General features: G+C 46.8%; 1 protein-coding gene and 1 long non-coding RNA gene across 2 annotated transcripts in view; one reads left to right on the top strand and one right to left on the bottom strand.

The window, feature by feature from the left end:
- Positions 1-20115, bottom strand: part of COPG2 (coatomer protein complex subunit gamma 2) — a 143328-nt gene that overhangs the window by 846 nt on the left and 122367 nt on the right. Inside the window, exons 21-23 of the mRNA XM_018046921.1 lie at positions 1538-1635; positions 609-747; positions 217-315 (exon numbers count right to left, since the gene is read on the bottom strand). Of these exons, the coding sequence (XP_017902410.1) occupies positions 217-315; positions 609-747; positions 1538-1635 (336 nt within the window). The remainder of the gene's footprint in view (positions 1-216; positions 316-608; positions 748-1537; positions 1636-20115) is intronic.
- LOC106502058 lies at positions 2292-18042 on the top strand. Its single transcript, XR_001295625.2, has 2 exons — positions 2292-15317; positions 16464-18042. It is a non-coding gene; the product is annotated as an uncharacterized LOC106502058 (long non-coding RNA).

Below are 20115 nucleotides of genomic sequence, written 5' to 3'. Positions count from 1 at the left end.
GAGATTTAAGTGCTTTGGGCCAAAAATGCATCTTAAGAGAACAACCTAAGAATAGCAGGCAAATTAAACAGCTAAAACAGATTATTCAGTTTGATGGGGCTTCAAGCTGTAACTCTGCTAACAAGGGGACAGTAGCAGGGCATAAGATGCCTATGCACATCCCTTCCTATCAAATTCTGCAACAAAATAAAGGAGAAATCTGATAAAGGTTCTTACCTGCCAGATAGAGGGAATGGGAATTCTTGTTCTCAGGCACTTTGTCTGACCTCTCACATGGCTGCATGCCCAGAAATGTGATGATGTTGTTGACAGCTTCTGTGTTGCGAGGACGGATAAGGCAGCATCAGAAAAGGTCAGCACAGGGGTTGCCTCTGCACTAGCTTGGGGGGTGGGCGATAGAGGTGGGGACTGGTGGTGGTGTGTGCAGGGAGGTGACTGGACTGGAAGTGGGCTGACTCAGTTAGATGATGAAGACAGGGTTCTGGCCTCTTAAGTGAAACAGTTGGTGAAGTATTTAAAGAAAAGGGAGTCCTTCTGGAATAACAAATGTGCCTATTAGGTGTTAGACTGTTATCAGGCAATACACTATTAAGGAAAATTGTTCTCACCTTCAAGAGTTTTGGTAGAACTGAGGGCAAAGGTCTCCTCTTTCTCAAAGGTGTCGCCAACCTCCTCCCAGGCAGCAGCAAAGTTAGGCTTCATTACCTTCTGAATGTGGTCAGACACAGTCACTTCAAGATCTTCTAGCTAGTAGGTCAACAAGCAGGGGTCAGAAAATGAACATCCTCTCAGTTCAGAACAAACATAGTAGAGACTAGTTCATTTGGTTTTATCATCCTGCATTATATCCTTTGCAGGAACCTAGGAAAAACTACTAAACTCAACTAAAACTTCAGACAAGTTTGAAGTTCTGTAGTCTGGACAGCATAGGGGATAAGTCAAACAGCATAGGCCCTGACAAAGGAAAGCAAAAAACCAGGTTGTTTGGCAAGACCTGTATTCAGATCAGCATCTGTAGCACTGGGGTAGGTACAGAGCAGCCACATTCCCACATATCGCCAGAGTTCAGGCTGTATGCGGCCTTCGGAACTCTGCATTCTCTAACAGGTAGATTTTTCCGTAATAAAACTTTCCCTGAATTTGTTGAAGCCTTTGCCGTCCATGATGTGGCTATATTATAAGCAAATTAAAAGTTGCCGAACAAAACATAAAAAAATCCCAATTCTCAATACTTGAAATAAAACTGATCTCAATGAAGATCATGTAATTATTTTCATCTCTGAATTATCCATATTACAAAGACATTAGAAAGGGTGAGTTTTGCATTAACCAGTCATAGAGTGGTAAATCCCAATTCTCTTCAGCATGAGGCACTCCCATGACAGATTAACCCAGGTCCTCCTCAGCTGTAGTGTGTTTGAGAAGAATACAGTCCCATAAGTTCATGTCAGATGTTCCTAGAAAAATGTTCTCTCTGGACAGAAATCACTCGGTGGAGCAAGGGCTCAGTGAGTCCCTCTGTGCAGGGGAGACTCACCACGTACTCGTCGTCATAGCCCTCCTCGGCAGGGACCCCCGTGTCAGGGTCGCAGTCCCGGACAGTGAACCTCATGGTGCAGCTAAAGGTGCCCGTGGCTGGGGAGACAGAGCAGGCGAGCCTGTGTCAGAGGGCCGCACAGGCACACGGTCTCCATCGGCAGCCTAGGAAGCACGGCCTGCCCTCGGCTCTGTGTTCTGAATTATCAAGTGAAACATATGTAGGCTGTTCCCTAGGGTCATAGTTCTCACAAGAAGTCTGTAGGCTGGACTTTGAAATCTGTTTCCTGCTGCAAGTCAGAATAGTACAGAAAACAAGACCTGAGCAAAACTCCGTTTTTATATTCAGATAAGGAAAGCAGGGGGTCGAGCTCAGTGGTAAAGCATCTGACTATGGATTAGGAAAGCAGCAGGGGAGACACTTTCCAAGGAACTTTCCACCATACCGGGCAAAACATTAAGAGCCACTGACAAAGCATAAAATATGGATAGTTACAAGCACACAGATCATGAATCCTGACAAAGTATATCAGAGTCTCAGTATCTTACAAATAATCATATCTAGAGATTGTGGACCAACAGTGGATTTACAGGTCACCAGAATGAACTTGCAGTATGTCAACTTTCAACCTGTAGTGAGTAGGTCAGTAACGAAGCTCTAATATTGGTAAGGGACTTCCCTGGTGGCTTAGACGGTAAAGCGTCTGTCTACAGTGTGGGAGACCTGGGTTCAATCCCCGGGTTGGGAAGATCCCCTGGAGAAGGAAATGGCAATCCACTCCAGTACTATTGCCTGGAAAATCCCATGGACAGAGGAGCCTGGTAAAGTCACTGTTGTACAATGGAAAAGCAAGTGGGCAATGATGTGTTTTGAGATAATCAGTGGAAATAGTGAAAGAAGGAAAATGAAGTCTTCATGAAGTAGATAGGATTTTCTAAATTGTTTGGAGGATTAGAAAGCTGGGGGACAGTGTGTGTGTGTGAAACTGTGGAGTTAGAAAGCTGGGGGATAGGCAAGGACAGGAAAGAACAGATTCAGATTGTGTGTGTGTGAGAGAGAGAGAGAGAAGAAAACTGTTAGAAAGCTGGGGGATAGGCTAAGAAAGGAAAGAACAGACTCAGATGTAAAGACGATGTGTGACAGGTTGGAGAGTGGGACTTTCATTTGCTCAATGTTAACTTTAGTAAACTCCCTCCATTCAAAAATATAGAAAATGTCAATACATTTATAATGTAAAGGTGTAAATAAATGTGCCAGGCCCTTAGGGAAAAAGATGACTAAGACATGACCTCTCTCCCCACAGCTGACTGTCTAGGAGCTGAATAAGAATGTGCGAGAGGTCTACCTCTGTACACCCGGTGGCATTCCAATTCAATGCCATAGATTCTTTAATGTAAGCTTTAACAGAGTGCTCTGTGGGAGTTCAGGATTAATGGGAAAATTACAACAAATTTGAAAGGATGTACAGTTTAATCGGATTCTCAAAAGATGCAAAAGAGCTTCGGCAAGCAGAGGAAGGTACACAAGCCAAAGGAAAGAGGCCAGAAAGGCATGGTGTAAATGGAAACAGTAAGAGAGATGCTAGTACATAGGTGCAGAGAAGAGAATCTATTAGGAACAAATCTGAAATACTTAATATTTTCAAGGAAGGAGTATAGATATTTTCCAGCAGCCTCTAGTGAGCTTAAGCAGTCAAGAGATTAAAATGTTAGAGATAACTGAAGCCACTGCTAGGAATCCTATGAAGAATAGGCCTGAATTCAGAAAGCAAGTGAATTTACTCAAGTATACTGAAAATAGATGGTGGGAGTGGATTGCCCCACACAGGAAAGGGTGTACCTATCAATCACAGAATCTCTTTCAGTACAGTAGGGGGTTCACTGATGAATGATCTTGGTTAAACCTAGGTAGGGTTTTCTGCAGGAGGAAGGTAGAAGAAGATAGAAATTAACACAAATTTAGAATGGGTCAGTTGAGTGATTTTTTTTTAAAAAGAGAAGATGGGACTATGGTATGGGCAAAGGTCAAATAAAAATGGAGAGGCAGGGCAGATGCTGAGTCACAGAAGATTATGGGGTATGGTGAACCCCATGCTGGTTCATCGAGGGTACTGGAAAATGAGGAAGAGCAGTAAAGAGAGATGGGAACAATGGGAGATCAGAGACTGGGCTACCTGGTTAAATTTTATTATTAAGTAAAGACACAAGACACTATGTATAAGCGAGTGATAAGGAAATATGGATTAAGAAAGTAAATGGGAATGGTATTAATACAGATAATATTCCTGAAACTTTTGTGGCAAATTTTCAATTAAATGGTTTGGTTGATACAGTGAAAAGTTACATGGACTCTAAGGTGAACTCAGTAAAACCCAGTGGTAGCAATTGCTGCTTCTTGTGAGAAAGGATGACTACTAACACGAGCGATGAGGAGAGTTGGTGAGAGAGCCTTTCCATGGCAGGAGGACAAGACTGAGCATATTGCCATAACAAAGATAAGCACTTCATGACCACACAAGGCAGATAACAAGGGCACAGGGGAGGAATGCCCTGAAGATCTGCATTAAAACTGTTCCCAGAAAGGAGGCTTGTTTTGTGAGGACTGAATGAAACTGAGAGATAACTGTTGAGCAAACCTGTATGGAAAATACCCAAAAACATAGAATTAAAGAAAAGCTGGATGCTGGAAGACAAGAAAGGCAAGAGCTGTGTGATTTAGGCTGGGGTGCAGGACACGCACTGTGACAAATGGCAGGTTGGGAGATTTGGTAGGGGGCTGCCAGGTCTCAGCCACTGGAGGGAAGGAAGACTGTGACTAAGTAAGTGGGATTATGAGGCGATTCCAGAAAGCTTTGTTGGAATGATAGTTACAGAGATGGATGTGGTCAGTGGGGCAGAAGATAAAAGGATAGGGGGGATGGGCCAGAAACACAGGCTACCCGCAGCATTCCCCACAGGTCTGGACTGAACTGAGAAGAAAGGGGTGTATAGAGAGTGAGGGGAGTCAAGGCAAATGAAAGAAAGCGAGTGGGGCAGTGAGTGCCAAAAATGAGGAGTATGTGCCCTCCAGGGAAACGCTACACACATGGCAGGAGGGGTGCTGAAGATAAGGCTTTTCTCTAGGACAAACATGGGGGGCAAGGAAGAGAGGGACAGAACTGAAAGATTAGAGTGCTCCCAGGCAGAGAGGAGCCGCTGAGGAATGACAGAGGGCAGCATGAAGGACAAGTCAGCATTCCTGGGCCAGAAGTCAGGACGGAATACGGAAGGAGAGAGAGACGGAGGCAAAGAAAGGGAAATACTGCCGAGTGGAGAGCAGAGAAGGCAGCAGGTGTGGGACAGACTTTGCCTCGAGAACCCTGCCAGAGCTCAGCAGGGTCTAAGGGGACATGTTTTGAATGTAAAGACTGTATGGGGATGAGAAATACACAAAGTGTGAGGCCAAAGACTGGAGTGGGAGGGAGGAGCAGATCAGCTCTTGAAGCACCAATTTGGAGGGAAACTGTCAAAGGACTTGGGTGACAGGAAAGTATATAAGGAAGCCAGTTACAATGAATGCAGATAAAAACCCATTGCTGGCATCTTTAGAGATTAGGTTTGACTTATTAGAGGACATGAATAGGTAGTTTGGCCAGAGGACAGATTATTGTAGTAGATGGGGAGATGAGTGACAATCCTGAAGAAAATATACCTGAAGAGAAGTATTTTGCATCCATTTCATCTGTAGACAGACGGTAAATGAAAGGGTGATGGAGAGCAGAGATATGGTAGATTACTGCAGGATACCATTAAAATTGGTTATTCTTAGAAGTTACCCTATTATGGCTAAAAGTGATAGACATTTCCTAGGGAGATTTGTGTGGAAAAAATTCTGGAGGAAGAGAGAGGTGAGAAGATGGAGGCTAGAAGCATAAAACAGAAGTTAGAGGGTTTAAGTTGGGGTGCTGAATATAAGGGGTGTGAGAGTAGGGAAGGGCAGTAAGGAGGGCCAGAAGGAGGAACACTGGAAAAGGGCAGAGAGCGTATTAAGTAGAGAGATGGGAGCTAAGCTAGATCACAACCAAAGAGGAGAGAGCATGTGAAGAGGAAGTGGCAAACGAGAGCTGGTGTCAATGAGCGAGTGCCTAACAGAATCTGGGAACGTTTGCTCCAGTGCTGTCTAAAGCAACAAATATGACCAACAGAGTGATAAACCAAGAGTCTAAAGGTGATGGATCTGAGCCTTGGCCAGTGGCAGAATCCTGTGAAGGTCTGTACTGAACTGAAGAGTGCAAATGTACTCATAATAGTGTGCAGGAAACAAGGAAGATGAAAGAAAACCACTCACTACTCAACCCATGGGGAATGCTACAAAGGTAGCTGCTGAAAAAACAAGTGATGGAGGTAACAGTGTTTCTCTAGGGTCAATCAAAGAAAAGAGCAGAAGAGCCTGCAGAAGAGATGGGGTCGTGTGAAGACTGGCGCGTACTGCAGGAGGGAGTTGCCACAGTACTTGTACCAGAGATCATGATTAAACCAGAAAGAAGAGAGATGGGAAACTACACAAGGGAAGAACTGCGTGTGGAGTAATTGAGAACAGGTGGAGCGGCATGGGTAGATAAGACGAGGACAGTTTCCCAGAATGGGAACTCCTGTAAGACCTTAGAACAGGTCTAATTGGTCAAATGATGGTTCTTAACGCCAAACTCTGAAAAGCAGTATATACAATGGGAGAAGAACAGGGCCTAAAAGTAATGGGATGCTTTAGTTAGGAGGATTAAAAACAGGCTAGCAACCTTAACGACACCAATATAAATCTCTGAGCACTTGGTTCTGTAGCATGGATCATGAGGTAAGTGGCCAGGGATATGTTGTAAACCCAACTGAAAAGTAAAACTTCATTTGTTATTTTCATATACAGATGGTAGAGGAAATTATGCCATATGTAATTAAGATGTGGGAAGGCAAAAACCAAAGGGAGATACAAACAGATATCATGCAGATACCATGTTAAAGGTATCCTTAGAATTTATTCTGCCATGTGAAGGTTCTCTGAAAGTGAAGAGACAGCTACAGGGGAGAGAACCTGCTAGGGAGTGCTGTTTCCAAGAAGACTGGATCCACTTGAGTGAAATAGAATGGTAGCTAAAACAAGAAGAGAAGCTAAAGATAAGGTAGCATAGTTCTTCAGGACAAGACAGGTAACAAGAAAATGAATTGGAGAGTGACGTTACAGATGCCCCCAGATTAAAAGAATGCCATTTGAAGAATGACAGGTATTGACTGGAGAGAGAAGGTCCAGTATGTGGGCCAAAAGACAGAGAAGAGGGCTCGGGGCGGGGGGAGTTAAAGCCAAGAGGAGTGCTGCACAGACAAGAGGGTGACTGCGTGGAGTGCAACAAGCAAACCACAGGACCCGCAGGATTCCCAGAGTGGGCAAGCCTACAGGTGTGAGGACGGGCCTCGGTGCTCAGTGTGCTGGATGTCAGCCAGACTGCAATGACTAGTCTGTACAATGGGAGAGAAACAGAAGCTTGAAAAGGAGTGACAGTCAGGAGCAGACTTGCTCCTGATGTCTTCATTGGAAATTTTAAATTAAAGGGCTTGGTTTTTGTTAGAAAATTCTTCAGCCCCACCAGACCCACTGAATCAGCAATTTCGGGTGGGACTCAGCCATTTGTATTTTAACAAACTGCAGTTTGAGGGCCACTGCTTTAGATAAAGGCAGATAAGGAGTAATTCTGATTAAAAAATCTTTGCTAGCAAGCAGTCACACTAGGATCAGTTGAAAATAAGAGAAGCAACTGAGGAGACTTGTAAGAAAAGACAGTAGATAAGGGGAGAACAGTGGCTGTAAAAAGGGAACGGGCTGTGTGATTTAAGACTTGGGTGGGAGGCTTGCAGGAAGCAGCATGGCCGACGAGTAGGGGCATTGAAAGAGTGCTAGAGTGAGAAATCCTGGGACCTGGGAGAGGAGGCACCTGAATAGAATGACTTTTGCTAATTTAGATCACAACCACTGAGAGAGAGGAAGCAGGGAATGTGGCTACAGGAGAACTGAGGTGAGGCGGGGGGAGCTGTTCAGGACGCTTTGTAGAAGACAGGCTACAGGGGCTGGAACTACATAATCCAGTCTAGGGTCTGAACAGAGACTGCTGAATGAGCTATGTTCCTTTATCTAGATATGGGAATATGTACGTACCCAGTCTCTGAATGAAAGAGGGGTGCTGAATATAAGGCACAATTTTTAATAAGGCAAAAAGGAGTATAATAGTAAAGTTAAAATTGCTGCCAGATGAGACAGTATCACTTAATATTGATGAAGAAACCGTCACTGACACCACATGGAGGCATATGGCACCACACCTGGGCCAGAGACCATGATGAAAAGGAAGACGACAGCTTAGCAGCTATCTAGGGGAAAGGCTTGTCTAAAGAGTAGAAAATTGGTTTTGAGTGAGGGAGGAAGTGGGGGTGAGGAGAGGAGGAACCCTCAAAAAGAATATGCATTCATTGCTATGAAAGTAAGATATATGGGGGAATTCTCCAAAGGGAAACTGACTATATGAGGGATGTTAAAGATATACTCAGAAGTTAAAGAAATATATTAGAATTTACAGAAGGTAAGAGAAGCACCTGGGGAGACTTGTATGAAAAATAGCAAAGAAGGAAAGAGCAAAAGAGGTTAGAAGCTAAATAAGGAGAAAGTCTGTGTGAATTAGGGTGAAGAATATGCAGTGTTGAGGAATAAACATGGAAGGGCATGAAGAGCGCTAAATGGGAACATTAGCGAATGGGAACTGGAGATGTGTCAGAGTTGCGTATGAATAAGGAGAGAAAGTGAGGTTAAAAGGTAGCCAAACAAGAGCTGGAGTATGAAGTTTTGCGGTCCAGGATGCTTTTTGGAAAAATACTAGAAGTAACGGGTGTGGTCAATAAGAGTGAAAGGTCAGAAACAAGCCAAGTGGGATGGACACAGAAGGTAGGCCAGTGACAGGAACCCTATGGAAGTTTCTGCTGAACCGATAGTACAGACAAATGCTGTGGGTAAGACTGTGGGACACTTAGGGAAGATGGCAGGGGCTGAGCAGCGAGTGTCCAACACGAGGGGATATCTGTCCCGAAGCAACAACTGGCTCTGTAAGCATGCTGTAAATGCAGGTGGGAGCCAAAAGGAGGGACACAGAAGACCAGGAAGCATGCTTCTCTAGGGCAATGCAGGAACAGAGGGGAAGGAATGAGAGAGCAGTGAAGCTTCCTGCAGATGTGGAGGGGTGATTTAGGAATGGTGTTTATTGACTGGTGGGTCATGGCACAGTATTTGGACTAAGTTTATGATGGACTAAGAAGGAAAAGAGAGTTTGCGAAGTGAATAAAGGACTATTGTATGAACTAGAGAAGACTTAAGAATAATGGAGGGGCAGCAATACAGATCAGGGATGTAATAATGAGATGCAGAATAGAGATCTTGATATAAGTCTGAATGTTCACACTGGATGGGAAGGCCCAATGGTAATGAGTGGTGTATCTGTTAAGAGAGTTTCAAGGACCTAGATAAAAATGGGAATTAGAGAGTAGACTAGAATGCTGTGAGTAAATTACTCACTGTAAATTAGAATGCTGTGAGTAAAATTTTTTAATTAAAATCTTGTTTAATAGGAGAGTTTATAGGAGTTTTAAGATGAATTCTCATAAAAAGACATTGTTAGTAACCTTAAAACACACCAGGATTGACCAATTAGGGCGCATGGGTGAGTGGTTCTTCTGTAGAGAAGACGATTTTTATTTCTTGAGGAATAGTTGGGAATCATTAGGGAGGTAAACATCAGCAGAAAAATACTGTGCCCTTTGCTGTGCTATAGGACAGTAGCTGAAATGGTTAAAGATATGGTAGAACATAAAAGAATAGGAAAGAAGAGGATTACTTTTAATCTTAAGTAATGGGAGTATTGATTAGAATGGAGTTCTCAGTAGAGTAGCAAAAAGGCAAATGAGATATGAACTGAAGAGACCTGGAATGGAGAAGTCCGTCACATCTCAGAAGGGGTCTGATTGGTTAAAAATGTTTGCTGTTAAAGAGGACAGGGAGTGGGGTGCATAATGAGAGAGAAGTAAAGGCCTGCACACGAATGGGTAGGAGTTAGAAAGCAGACTAGCACTTACAGTCTTGATGGAAAAAAAAGTGGGGCAATTTATATATAAAACCCTCAAAGAGAGCATTACGTATTATTTATGGGTATATAAATATTTATGAAAAGTATAACAGTTTATCAAATTATTTAGTGATTTTTCTCTTGGGGAAGAGGTTAGGTGGTACATAAGCCTCAATTATATGTGCATTGTTCTGTTCCTTTAAAAAATATCAATCAAATATAGTATAAAGTCAAGATATAAAGAAGTGAGGTAGTAGGTGTATGAATTTGGGGGGAATAAAACATTTTAAAGAGCTGGGTTGATAAGAATGGTTAGAAGGCAAAATTAGGATGATAAGTCATCGGTAGCAACCTGAAAGACTCTGGTCTGGCTAGGAAGTGCAGGTGAGTGGTTCATCTGGTGAAAGGGTGAGCTGTACTTGGTAAGAAGTAAATGTAAGTATGCCTCAAGAGTGCACCTCAGGAGGAGACTGATGCATCCCTCACTACGATGAGAGATGGAAGCCAAAAATATTACAGATGTTCCTATATGACAGAGCAGATAATCAGTGGAACTCAGGAAGAACTTGTTGAAGTATGATGTTAAACTGCTCAGAAATCAGTCTGTTAGGACTGGCTGAGAGAAACTGCTGAGATACAGATTTTTAAAGAGAGAGAAAAAGTAGGGAAAAACGGAGGCTGAGGTTTAAGTAAGGAGAAGGGAGTAGATATAGGCTGTGGTGCAGAGCATGCAGTTTCGCAAAATGTTGAACAAACAAGGGCACTAAAGAGGGCCAGAATGAGGAGCACAGAGCCATCAGAACTGGACGTTCAGTGAGGAACTGTATGGTAAGCCAGACATCAACCAGCTGAGCAAAGAAGTGAGAATACTGCTAAATAAGAGCTGGAGTATGATGTGTTGCTGCCTAAAAGTTTTGTTGCAAAAAGATTTTTAGTAATCAGTGTAGTCAACAGAATGAGAAGTTAGAGAGTGATTAAATGCAGTTGGACTTAAAATGGGCCAAAGCAGGAATCCTGAATAGATTTCAGTACAGAATGTAGGAAATAAGGAAGATGGATGAAGGTGGAATTGTCGGGGCTGAATATTAGAAGTATACATATCCAGCAAAGATGATTAGATTCATTGGAATGATATAGCTGGAAGAAGAAGGAATGTTGGAGGAAACAAAGGGAGTTTTCAGCAAAAGAAGGAGGCAGAAAAGGAATAGAAGAGCAATGTTCAAGTTACTTGCAGATGGAAAGACATTATTTGAATAGTCATCGTGATGAAAGAAATGGCTATTACTCCATACTAAGGCCAGAAGTTATGACAGAATAAGAAAAAAATAAGAGAGGATGGCAAGTAAGTAAAGGGGCACTGTATGAATTATATAGGAGTTCTGAGTAGTTAGAATGGCAACAACATAGATCACGTGTGAATGAAAGAAACAGGTGTGAATGAAAGAAACAGAACCATCAGGTCCCTCAACTGTGTTTAGAATGAAAGAGGATCTGAGGCCTAAAGAAGAACAGGACTTGGGTAGGCTGGCTCTTTAAGTGTTCGTGGGAAATTTATGACTGAAGTGACTGCTTGTGAAGAAAGGTTAGAAAGACATGGATTAAGATAAAACTTGACGAGGCGGCATTGGTGGAAACTTAAAGATATCACCATTGACTGACCTTTGAGGTGTGGATTGGATACTTTTTTCTGGTGGAACAACTGAGTGCTGTTGACTAAGGAGTGGTCAGAGATCACGGAGAAGCAAACCTCATAGTACTAAACTCATTGATACATTACAGAATCTGCAGGGGAAAGATAAGGAGAATGTTTAAGATGTGGTAGGGCAGATATTCAAAAGGAGTTATGGAAGACTTGCCTGTAAGTATGAGGTTAGTTTGCCGAGAAGTTAAGGTGTCACATGAGAGCTGGTTGACAGTGAAAGAAGCAACTGCAAACGCTTGTATTAAAGAAAGAGGAAAGTGGAAGGGAGAGAAGATGCTGGTTAGAGAGGGATGCATGAAGCAGGCTGGGTATGTAGCATGCAAGGTGCAAAATGGCAAATATTCCTGGGACCAGAATGAAGAATGTGGGTATCTCCAGCTGTTTACTACATTATCAGAATACTTGTTAACATGAGAAGTTTTTAACCTGCATATCATCATGTGCTCCAGCAACCTGGTACAGTCAGTTAGCACTCTCAAGCTAGCAAAAACTGAGTTTGTACTGTCTGTTTGGGATAGTATATGTTTGCTGCAGATATAGTTCCTCCATCTATAAGCTCACTTCCTATGCTCAAGGGTTTTAAATGTGTTGTGCATTATTCCTGTCATCTTCCCTACAATATGTGTGGATCAACTCCAGCAATTCACCAGTTGGTAAGTAAATGTTTCCCAAAAGTTTCTTACACATTGCATTTAAAAAATGTATCTGCATTTGGTATTTCTCTTGAGAACCTCTCATTATCCATGCAGTGTAAAATGGAGAATGCAATTACAGTCTTATAGTATGGGATCATTTTGCACTACATACAAACATGTACACTAGTGAATGAATTTTATGCTAAATAATTATGTAGTTGTTCTTTAAAGTGGTTTATAAGAAATACTTAGAATTTTTTTATAATAGCATTTGTGTGATGGTTGAGAAGATATGTTGGATTTTATTTTTTTAATGAAGATGGTTACAGGCCTTTTGAATTTAAGATATTGCAATGTAAGCATTTACTAAGAAAAACTGTTATTCAGCATATTTTAAAGAAAAGATAATGAAAATTCCTTGTCCTTATAAGGCAGATGAGTCAGGAAGAGAACTGGGTGGTGAGGCATTTATTAAAAAAGAAAGGGGGGGGAGAGAAAGTGATAACTGAAAATGAGACATAAGGACAGGATCTGGGAGAGCATGTCTGCATAAGAAAGTGTAGTTGGCAGAAAGGTCAGAGACAAACTCAGTGAAGTGGACCTAAAACAAGACAAATTGCAGGGCTCCAACCAAGGAATAAATAGAAAACCAAAGCAATTCAGCAAAATATGTAAGAAAGGAGAAACATGGAACTGGATTGAGCAATGACTGTAGAAGAAAAAGAACCAAAGAGGGAGGTATTAGTGAGTGTGTGAGAATGGTACGTACTCAGTATATAAACGGTTAATAAAAGGTAGAACAGGGAGAGAAGAGGCAGAAGAAAATGGGTGGAAAAGCAAAATTTAACCTCAGATGGGAAAGATCATGTGAGCAATGACATGCTGAAAAACAAGGTTTGGCACTATAATTGTATCTAACGGAACAAGGAAGAATATAGGTGATAGAAACCAAGGAAAAAGAGCACGGTATAAAAACATTTCTGAGCAACAAGATTAAACATAGGGTAAAACAGTTTCACAAGGAGATACTTGCTGAGGGCAGAAATGGACACAGGATTAAAGACAGGTCGAAAGTATTAAATAAGTGAAGGCAGATGGAAACAAGTCAGAAAGCAACTGTATGCATTAGAGTGGAATATTACAAAAAGGCAAAGTGGAAAAAGAAGACATAAATAAAGAGGGATTCAGCTGACATGGGGGAAAGGGAGCCATGGAATGAATTAAAAACTGCACATCCACATCTAGAAAGGATTTATAACTTTGTAAGATGGAACTGGGCCAATTATGAAATGGGGGTGGGTTGAGGTATGCAGGGTTTAAATATGGCGGAGAAGAGAAAGGGGAACAAAACAGATATGCAAAAGTAGAGTTACACCTAGAAATAAAGGAGTCCATGAGAAGAAACAAGAATGAGACCAAAATGTCTTTATTCAGTAATAATGGAAATAGAGGAAGACCAAAGGAAAGGAAAACTGCATGGATTACATAGAGACAATGACTAGAGTCTAGTAAAACCCAATGCATGATGAGGGTAATAGCAAAGACAGGGCAAAATAAGGTAGCAGAACAGAGAATCCTGCCAAGCTTGCTACAGTGTATAAACTTAAAACATAAGAAGTATTAATGAAAGAAGAAAACATTAAATGAGCATGTGAGTGAAATCAGGTTAAGAAGAGGGGTTAAACCCACATATACCTTTTAATAGCTGAGTTCAGGAAGATTCAAGTTTTCAACGAGATCTACAAGGGAGAGAAGAGTCTGGCAATGAGAGTGTGGTAGAGGAACAAAGGATGAGAGGAAAGGTTAGAGCGTTGCCTGCAAAATATTAAATACAGAAAAGAATGAGAGCGGCAATGAGTAGATTTCCAAGGTCTATAACACAGGGAACATGAAACAGTTTGAAAATAAGTAATACTGGAATGAATGAAGGATGGTTTAGGAAGGTTATGAAGAAAGAATTAAAATCACATTCAACAATTATTCCTGACCAAGAAAGAGGACAGACCTAAGAAAATGAAAAGTTTAACTAGGAAAAACAGGCTAGAGTTTGGGTCATGTAAGATGTAAGGGAACGAGGTGGTTCCAGGAGGACAGTGCCGGGCCAGTGTCAGGGGAGCAGTGCTGGGATCTTTGAGGAGCTGGCAAGCGGAGAGTGCAGCCCAGGGAGGCAGGCTGGCCTTCCACAGCAGTGATTCTTCCCCGGGGTGGGGGGGGTGGTTTTCACCCGCGGGGGGGCTGGGGCATGGACCCCAAGGGAGGCCTATCAGAACATCAGAGGGTGAGCAGTGCTCTGCTCCAAACAAAAACAAACCCAAAAACATCCAAAAACAAAACACAAAAACATTCCTCAGAGATGCTGCTGATAGGCCAGCCTTGGGGGTCATGCATCCTCGGGTGAGAATCACTGGGGGGAAGGGCAGGTGGAGAGCTGGGCAGAGAGGTGAAGGGTGAGCAGATGAGGCCCTGGGTGTGGCAGAGGGAGGCATCAGAGTCCAGACTGTCAGACAAGGAGGAAAGGACCCAGGACCAGGCAGACAGCCAGCCAAGGGATGTAGCCCACAAGGCACCTGGGACAGTGGGGGCTGGGGGTGGGATTGGGGAGGTGGTTACTATCAATTGGTTGGGAGTGGATTGCAAGCATGGTGTCCCCGAGCTTAAGAGTTCCGAGTAGGGCTAAAGGAGATGGAAGTGGTGACTGAAAGGAAGGCGCGTTGTGTGTATTTGCACATAGAGCACCAGAAGGGACCTCTGCACAATGGAAGGGGCAGAGGGGATGGGAGAGGTCAGAACATCTGGGAGAGGTGACTGCTAGGAGGGAGGAGGAGGAGGAGGGCCAACAGAAGGCCCAGGGCTCTGCGCAGGTCTAGACAGAGGATGGAGGTGTCCGGGGCTGGGGGTGACTGGCAGGTGTGGAGGCAAGAGGGTGAGAAGAAGGTGAGAGCGCTGTGGCGAAAGGAAGGGGTAGGAGAATCAGAGGCTGAGGATCCCTGAGAGCTGTGTCAGAGTGTGAGACGAAGGTCTGGATGGAAACATGAAGGGTTACAGGGGCTGTGGGGCCTGGGAGGTGAGCTCAGCTGGGCTCTGAAGCATGTGCTGGAGGGTGGAGCCTGTGGGTTCAGCAGAGTGTGACTGAGGCAGAGACGACTGTACTCGGTTGAGCAGCAGATGGGGGACTGAGAAGGGAGCACACAGCAGAGGAGACAACTGAGGCCAGCTGGAGGGGTCACAGAGTAGCTGAAGGGTTCCTGTGTGTGCTCTGGAGAAGCAAACCCGGAGAGACCTAGAAACTGGGCTGAGGATGTGGGAGGTCAGGTGAGCTGCCTCAGACAACTGTGTGTGTGTGGAGCAGGAGAGGGGGTCCGACAGGCCAGAGAGGGAGGAACCGCAGGACACGGCGCCCAGCAGCCAGGACAGGAGAGGCTTGTTGAGAGGATCAGGGAACACACTGTGCCCCGAGGGGTGTCAGGGAGCTAAGAGCGAGTGGGTGTGGAGAACCTGCCCCCAAAGTGGGCCCAGGGCATGAGGAAGCCCCTGCAGGAGGAAGAGCACAGCGCAGGTCAGGCGAGTGAGGAACTGGGAGAGGTGGGATGCGGCCAGTGCAGGATGAGCTGCTAGAGGCAGTGGCTCAGTGGAGAAGGGTGAGCAGATGAGCCCCCGGGTCTAAGGGAGGCATCGGAGTCCAGACTGTCAGACATGGAGGCAAAGGCCCCAGGACCAGGCAGACAGTGAGCAAATGGATGTAGCCAACAAGGCACCCGAATGATGGTGGGGGGCTGGGTGTTGGAATTTCTGTTGATGGTTCAAGAGTGAATTGCCAGCTTGGTGGTCCCGGAGCTGAGGATGCTTGAGATACAAAGCCCAGAAATGCAAGTGGAGACTGAAAGGAAGAGGCCTTGGATGTACGTGGGCAGAGAGCACCAGAGGGGACATCCACACTGATAAAAAGGCCAGAGGGGTGGGAGAGGTCAGTGCAGGAGACTGTCTGGGGAGAGGTGACTGCTGGGATGGAGAAAGGGGTGGAGGGCGAACAGCAGGCCCAGGGCTCAGTGCAGAGGGAGGCTTGAGCTGGGAGAGGTGGCTTTGCAGGAGAAGGCGAAAGGCCGCAGTACTGTGGTAAAGGGATGAAGGTGGAGAGTCAGGAAGGGTTCCCCACGGATGTGTCAGAAAGTATGAAGCAATCTGAATGGAACATGGAAGGTTACACTGGGGGAAGCTGGGAGGACAGCAGCTTTGGAGGCTGGGGCATGTGGACAGGACAGTGTGTCACAGTGTGTCTGAGGCAGAGACGGCTGAACTGGGTTGAGGAGCGGATGGGGGACTGAGAAGGGAGCACACAGCAGAGGAGACAACTAGGCCAGCTGGAGGGGTCACAGAGAGGAGCTGAAGGGTTCCTGTGTGTGCTCTGGAGAAGCAAACCCGGAGAGACCTAGACACCAGGCCCAGGATGTGGGAGTTCAGGTGAGCTGCCTCAGACAACTGAGCGAGTGCGGTGCAGGAGAGGGGGTCCGACAGGCCAGAGAGGGAGGAACCGCAGGAGACGGCGCCCAGCAGCCAGGACAGGAGAGGCTTGTTGAGAGGATCAGGGAACACACTGTGCCCAGAGGGAACAGGAAGGGAGAGGGGTGTCAGGGAGCTAGCAGAGAGTGGGTGTGGAGAACCTGCCCCCAAAGTGGGCCCAGGGCATGAGGAAGCCCCTGCAGGAGGAAGAGCACAGCGCAGGCCAGGTGAGTGAGGAACTGGGAGAGGTGGGATGCGGCCAGCGCAGGATGAGCAGCTAGAGGCAGTGGCGCAGTGGAGATGCTGGAGATGGGCAAAGTGAGAAGAAAGGGCACAGAGAAGCAATGACCTTCCTCAGTGTAGTGGGCACAGAAAGGCATGGGGCTTAGGGGGGAATCCACACAGTAGATGGATTTAGTACAGTGTACTGGTGACAAAAAATTGGCCATCCTGGGAGCATTAGGGTTGGTCAAGGGGAAGAGCACTCCATGCTTCTCATGACTGAGTGGTAAGGAGTTGCTCAGAGGATGGAAGGGAAGAGAAACGGGGAGGGACATCACAAGGGAAGGGGGAGGGAGAGAGCCTTAGGGATACGTGAGAGGCAGAGCAGGGAAAGGGGAAGGCAGCCTATAGAGCGCTCAATCTGGAGACTTCAGCAGATCTCAGGGTTCAAGCGGCAGGACGTAGGTGCAGCACAGAGATGAGACCTAACCGTCCAGACATTTGGAAACTCAGGTTCTCAGGAGCAAATGGGGTCCTGGAGCTGCAGTGACTGGGCATCACTGCACATTAAGAAGGATCCTGTAGAGAAACCATCAGTGCGTAACGTCAGAGACTTCGGATGGACTTACATGGCTGGAGTCAGAGTGTGGTAGCGAAGCTGGCAGGGGAGTGAGGGAGAGGCAGGGCTGTGCTGGCATTTCCAGCCATCACCAGTTCTGAGCTTTTGCTCTTCGGGGGGGTGGGCACTGGAAAGCGGGGTGCAGGTGCAGCTTGCGGTGGAGAAACCACACGCATGGAAGGAGGGGGACCTTCAAAAGCAGTGGGGTGTCAGAGGTCCAGTCTGAGAAGATCATGTGGGCAGCAAAGGGGCAGAGGGAGTGGGCAGTGGGTGGGATACGGAGGGGCTTGGGGGTGAAGGACTCTTGCTTGAGAGACAACCCAGGAAACAACAGAGCGGGCAATGCAGAATGGGATGGAAAGAGGAGGATCTTAAAGTCTGCACAGGAGGGGATCATGGCCCAGAGGGAAACAGGGCAAGGAATAGATCCAGACCATGTCACCGGGGAGTGGGGGGGCAAGGCGTGGATCCCAGGGACGATGGGAGAGAGAGAGAAGTAGTGGAGAGGGAAGGAGGAGGGGGGAGTGGGGGCCTGGTGGAAAGAATTGTGGTCAGCGGTTGATTAAAAAGGAACAGAAGATTTAAGGAAGGTGAGATGAGGCGGGTATAAGGATTAGGAAGCCTAAAAAGACTAGACCCAGTGGAAGGACCTGACAAGAGAGAGCAGGTGGTCTCGGAGCGAACATAGCAGGGTAGGGGAAGAAAAGAGTATGACACAAAAGCAGGTCACAGGGAGCACCCCTACAGAGAAGCTACTCAGTGACAGACATGACCAAGCTTGGAGATCGTGGGCCCCTGGAGAAGAGGCGGACTCCTCCTAGAGAAGGAAGGGGCAGTGCGGGTGGGAGAGGACAGTGCGGGAGAGCATCTGGGGCAGATGAGTGCTCTGAGGGAGGGGAGAAGCGCAGGAGGCTGGACAGCAGTACCAGGGCTCTGTGCAGGGCGAGACTGCGGTTGCTGGGTGTGGGAGCAAGAGGGAAGCCAGAAGGCAACAGTGCTGTGCTGAAGGGATGAAGGGAGGAGAGTACAGAGGGGTTCCCTATGAGCTGAGTCCCCAGAGCAGGGTCAGGAAGGGAGAGGGATGAAATGGATCACATGAGGAAAGGTGTTCACATGGGGCCTCAATTGCAGCACCAAGGGAGAGTCATCTACCAGCAACAGACCAGAAGATAGGAGGTACCCGGGGAGGATGGAGAGCAGAGGGCAGGGGAAGGGACACGGGCTGGACAGCAGCAGGGGGAGGAAGGAGAAGAGGGAGGTGGCAGAGAGGCATTCTGGCAGGCGGAAGGACTTAAGAGTTACAGGGCCAGTCAGCAGGGGCAGAGGTCTGTGGAGGGAGGTGTGAAAAGAAAGCGGGGGGCTAGCGGTGGGTGGGAGCAGCAGCTGCTGCTGCAGCCTGGAGTGTTGTGGCTGGGGTAGAACTTTTCGGCCAGGCTCTTTACTACTACGGATCCGATCTGCTGGGGATGGGGTGGGAGGTGGGGACGGGGTGGGAGGTGGGGATGGGGTGGGAGGTGGGGACGGGGTGGGAGGGGCTGGGTAGGGGTAGGGTTGGGTTTGACTGGGTTGGGGGGAGGGCAGGGTTGGAATTAATGGGGTACGGGATTGGGGCGGGGGGACTTGAGCCAATCTTTAGGCACTGGAAACAAAATCTACTTTTAACTGAGTTTCTGGACTGATGGTACATCCAGTGTTGGGGTGATGACGACAGGTTGAGGACCGGGAAGATCAGTTAGTCCACCCAGAGAGGACAAAGGGGAGTCACGGCAAGAAGGGAGGAAGGGCAAGTGGAAACACACAGGGACAGGAAGACTGGGGGGGCAATGTCCCCAGGGGGCGGTGTCACAGGTCTGAAAGTGCCAAGAAGGACAGGTTTGCACCAAAGATACTGTCCCAATGCCTGAGAGTCATAACGGGTGAGGGATGGGGACAGGAGTGTTGGCAGGGGTGTGGCTTAACAAGAGAAGTGCTCTAATGCAGACGGGGGTCTGGGGCACGTCAGGTGTCAGGGAGCTAACGTGGAAGGGAATGAGGTGGTTCCAGGAGGACAGTGCCGGGCCAGTGTCAGGGGAGCAGTGCTGGGATCTTTGAGGAGCTGGCAAGCGGAGAGTGCAGCCCAGGGAGGCAGGCTGGCCTTCCACAGCAGTGATTCTTCCCCGGGGTGGGGGGGGTGGTTTTCACCCGCGGGGGGGCTGGGGCATGGACCCCAAGGGAGGCCTATCAGAACATCAGAGGGTGAGCAGTGCTCTGCTCCAAACAAAAACAAACCCAAAAACATCCAAAAACAAAACACAAAAACATTCCTCAGAGATGCTGCTGATAGGCCAGCCTTGGGGGTCATGCATCCTCAGGTGAGAATCACTGGGGGGAAGGGCAGGTGGAGAGCTGGGCAGAGAGGTGAAGGGTGAGCAGATGAGGCCCTGGGTGTGGCAGAGGGAGGCATCAGAGTCCAGACTGTTAGACAAGGAGGAAAGGACCCAGGACCAGGCAGACAGCCAGCCAAGGGATGTAGCCCACAAGGCACCTGGGACAGTGGGGGCTGGGGTGGGATTGGGGAGGTGGTTACTATCAATTGGTTGGGAGTGGATTGCAAGCATGGTGTCCCCGAGCTTAAGACTTCTGAATAGGGCTAAAGGAGATGGAAGTGGTGACTGAAAGGAAGGCGTGTTGTGTGTATTTGCGCATAGAGCACCAGAAGGGACCTCTGCACAATGGAAGGGGCAGAGGGGATGGGAGAGGTCAGAACATCTGGGAGAGGTGACTGCTAGGAGG

Source organism: Capra hircus, chromosome 4 (assembly GCF_001704415.2).
Source record: "Capra hircus breed San Clemente chromosome 4, ASM170441v1, whole genome shotgun sequence".
NCBI lineage: Eukaryota > Metazoa > Chordata > Mammalia > Artiodactyla > Bovidae > Capra > Capra hircus.
Note: the sequence above shows the minus strand (reverse complement) of the source record. Positions and strands in the feature narration are given on the sequence as shown.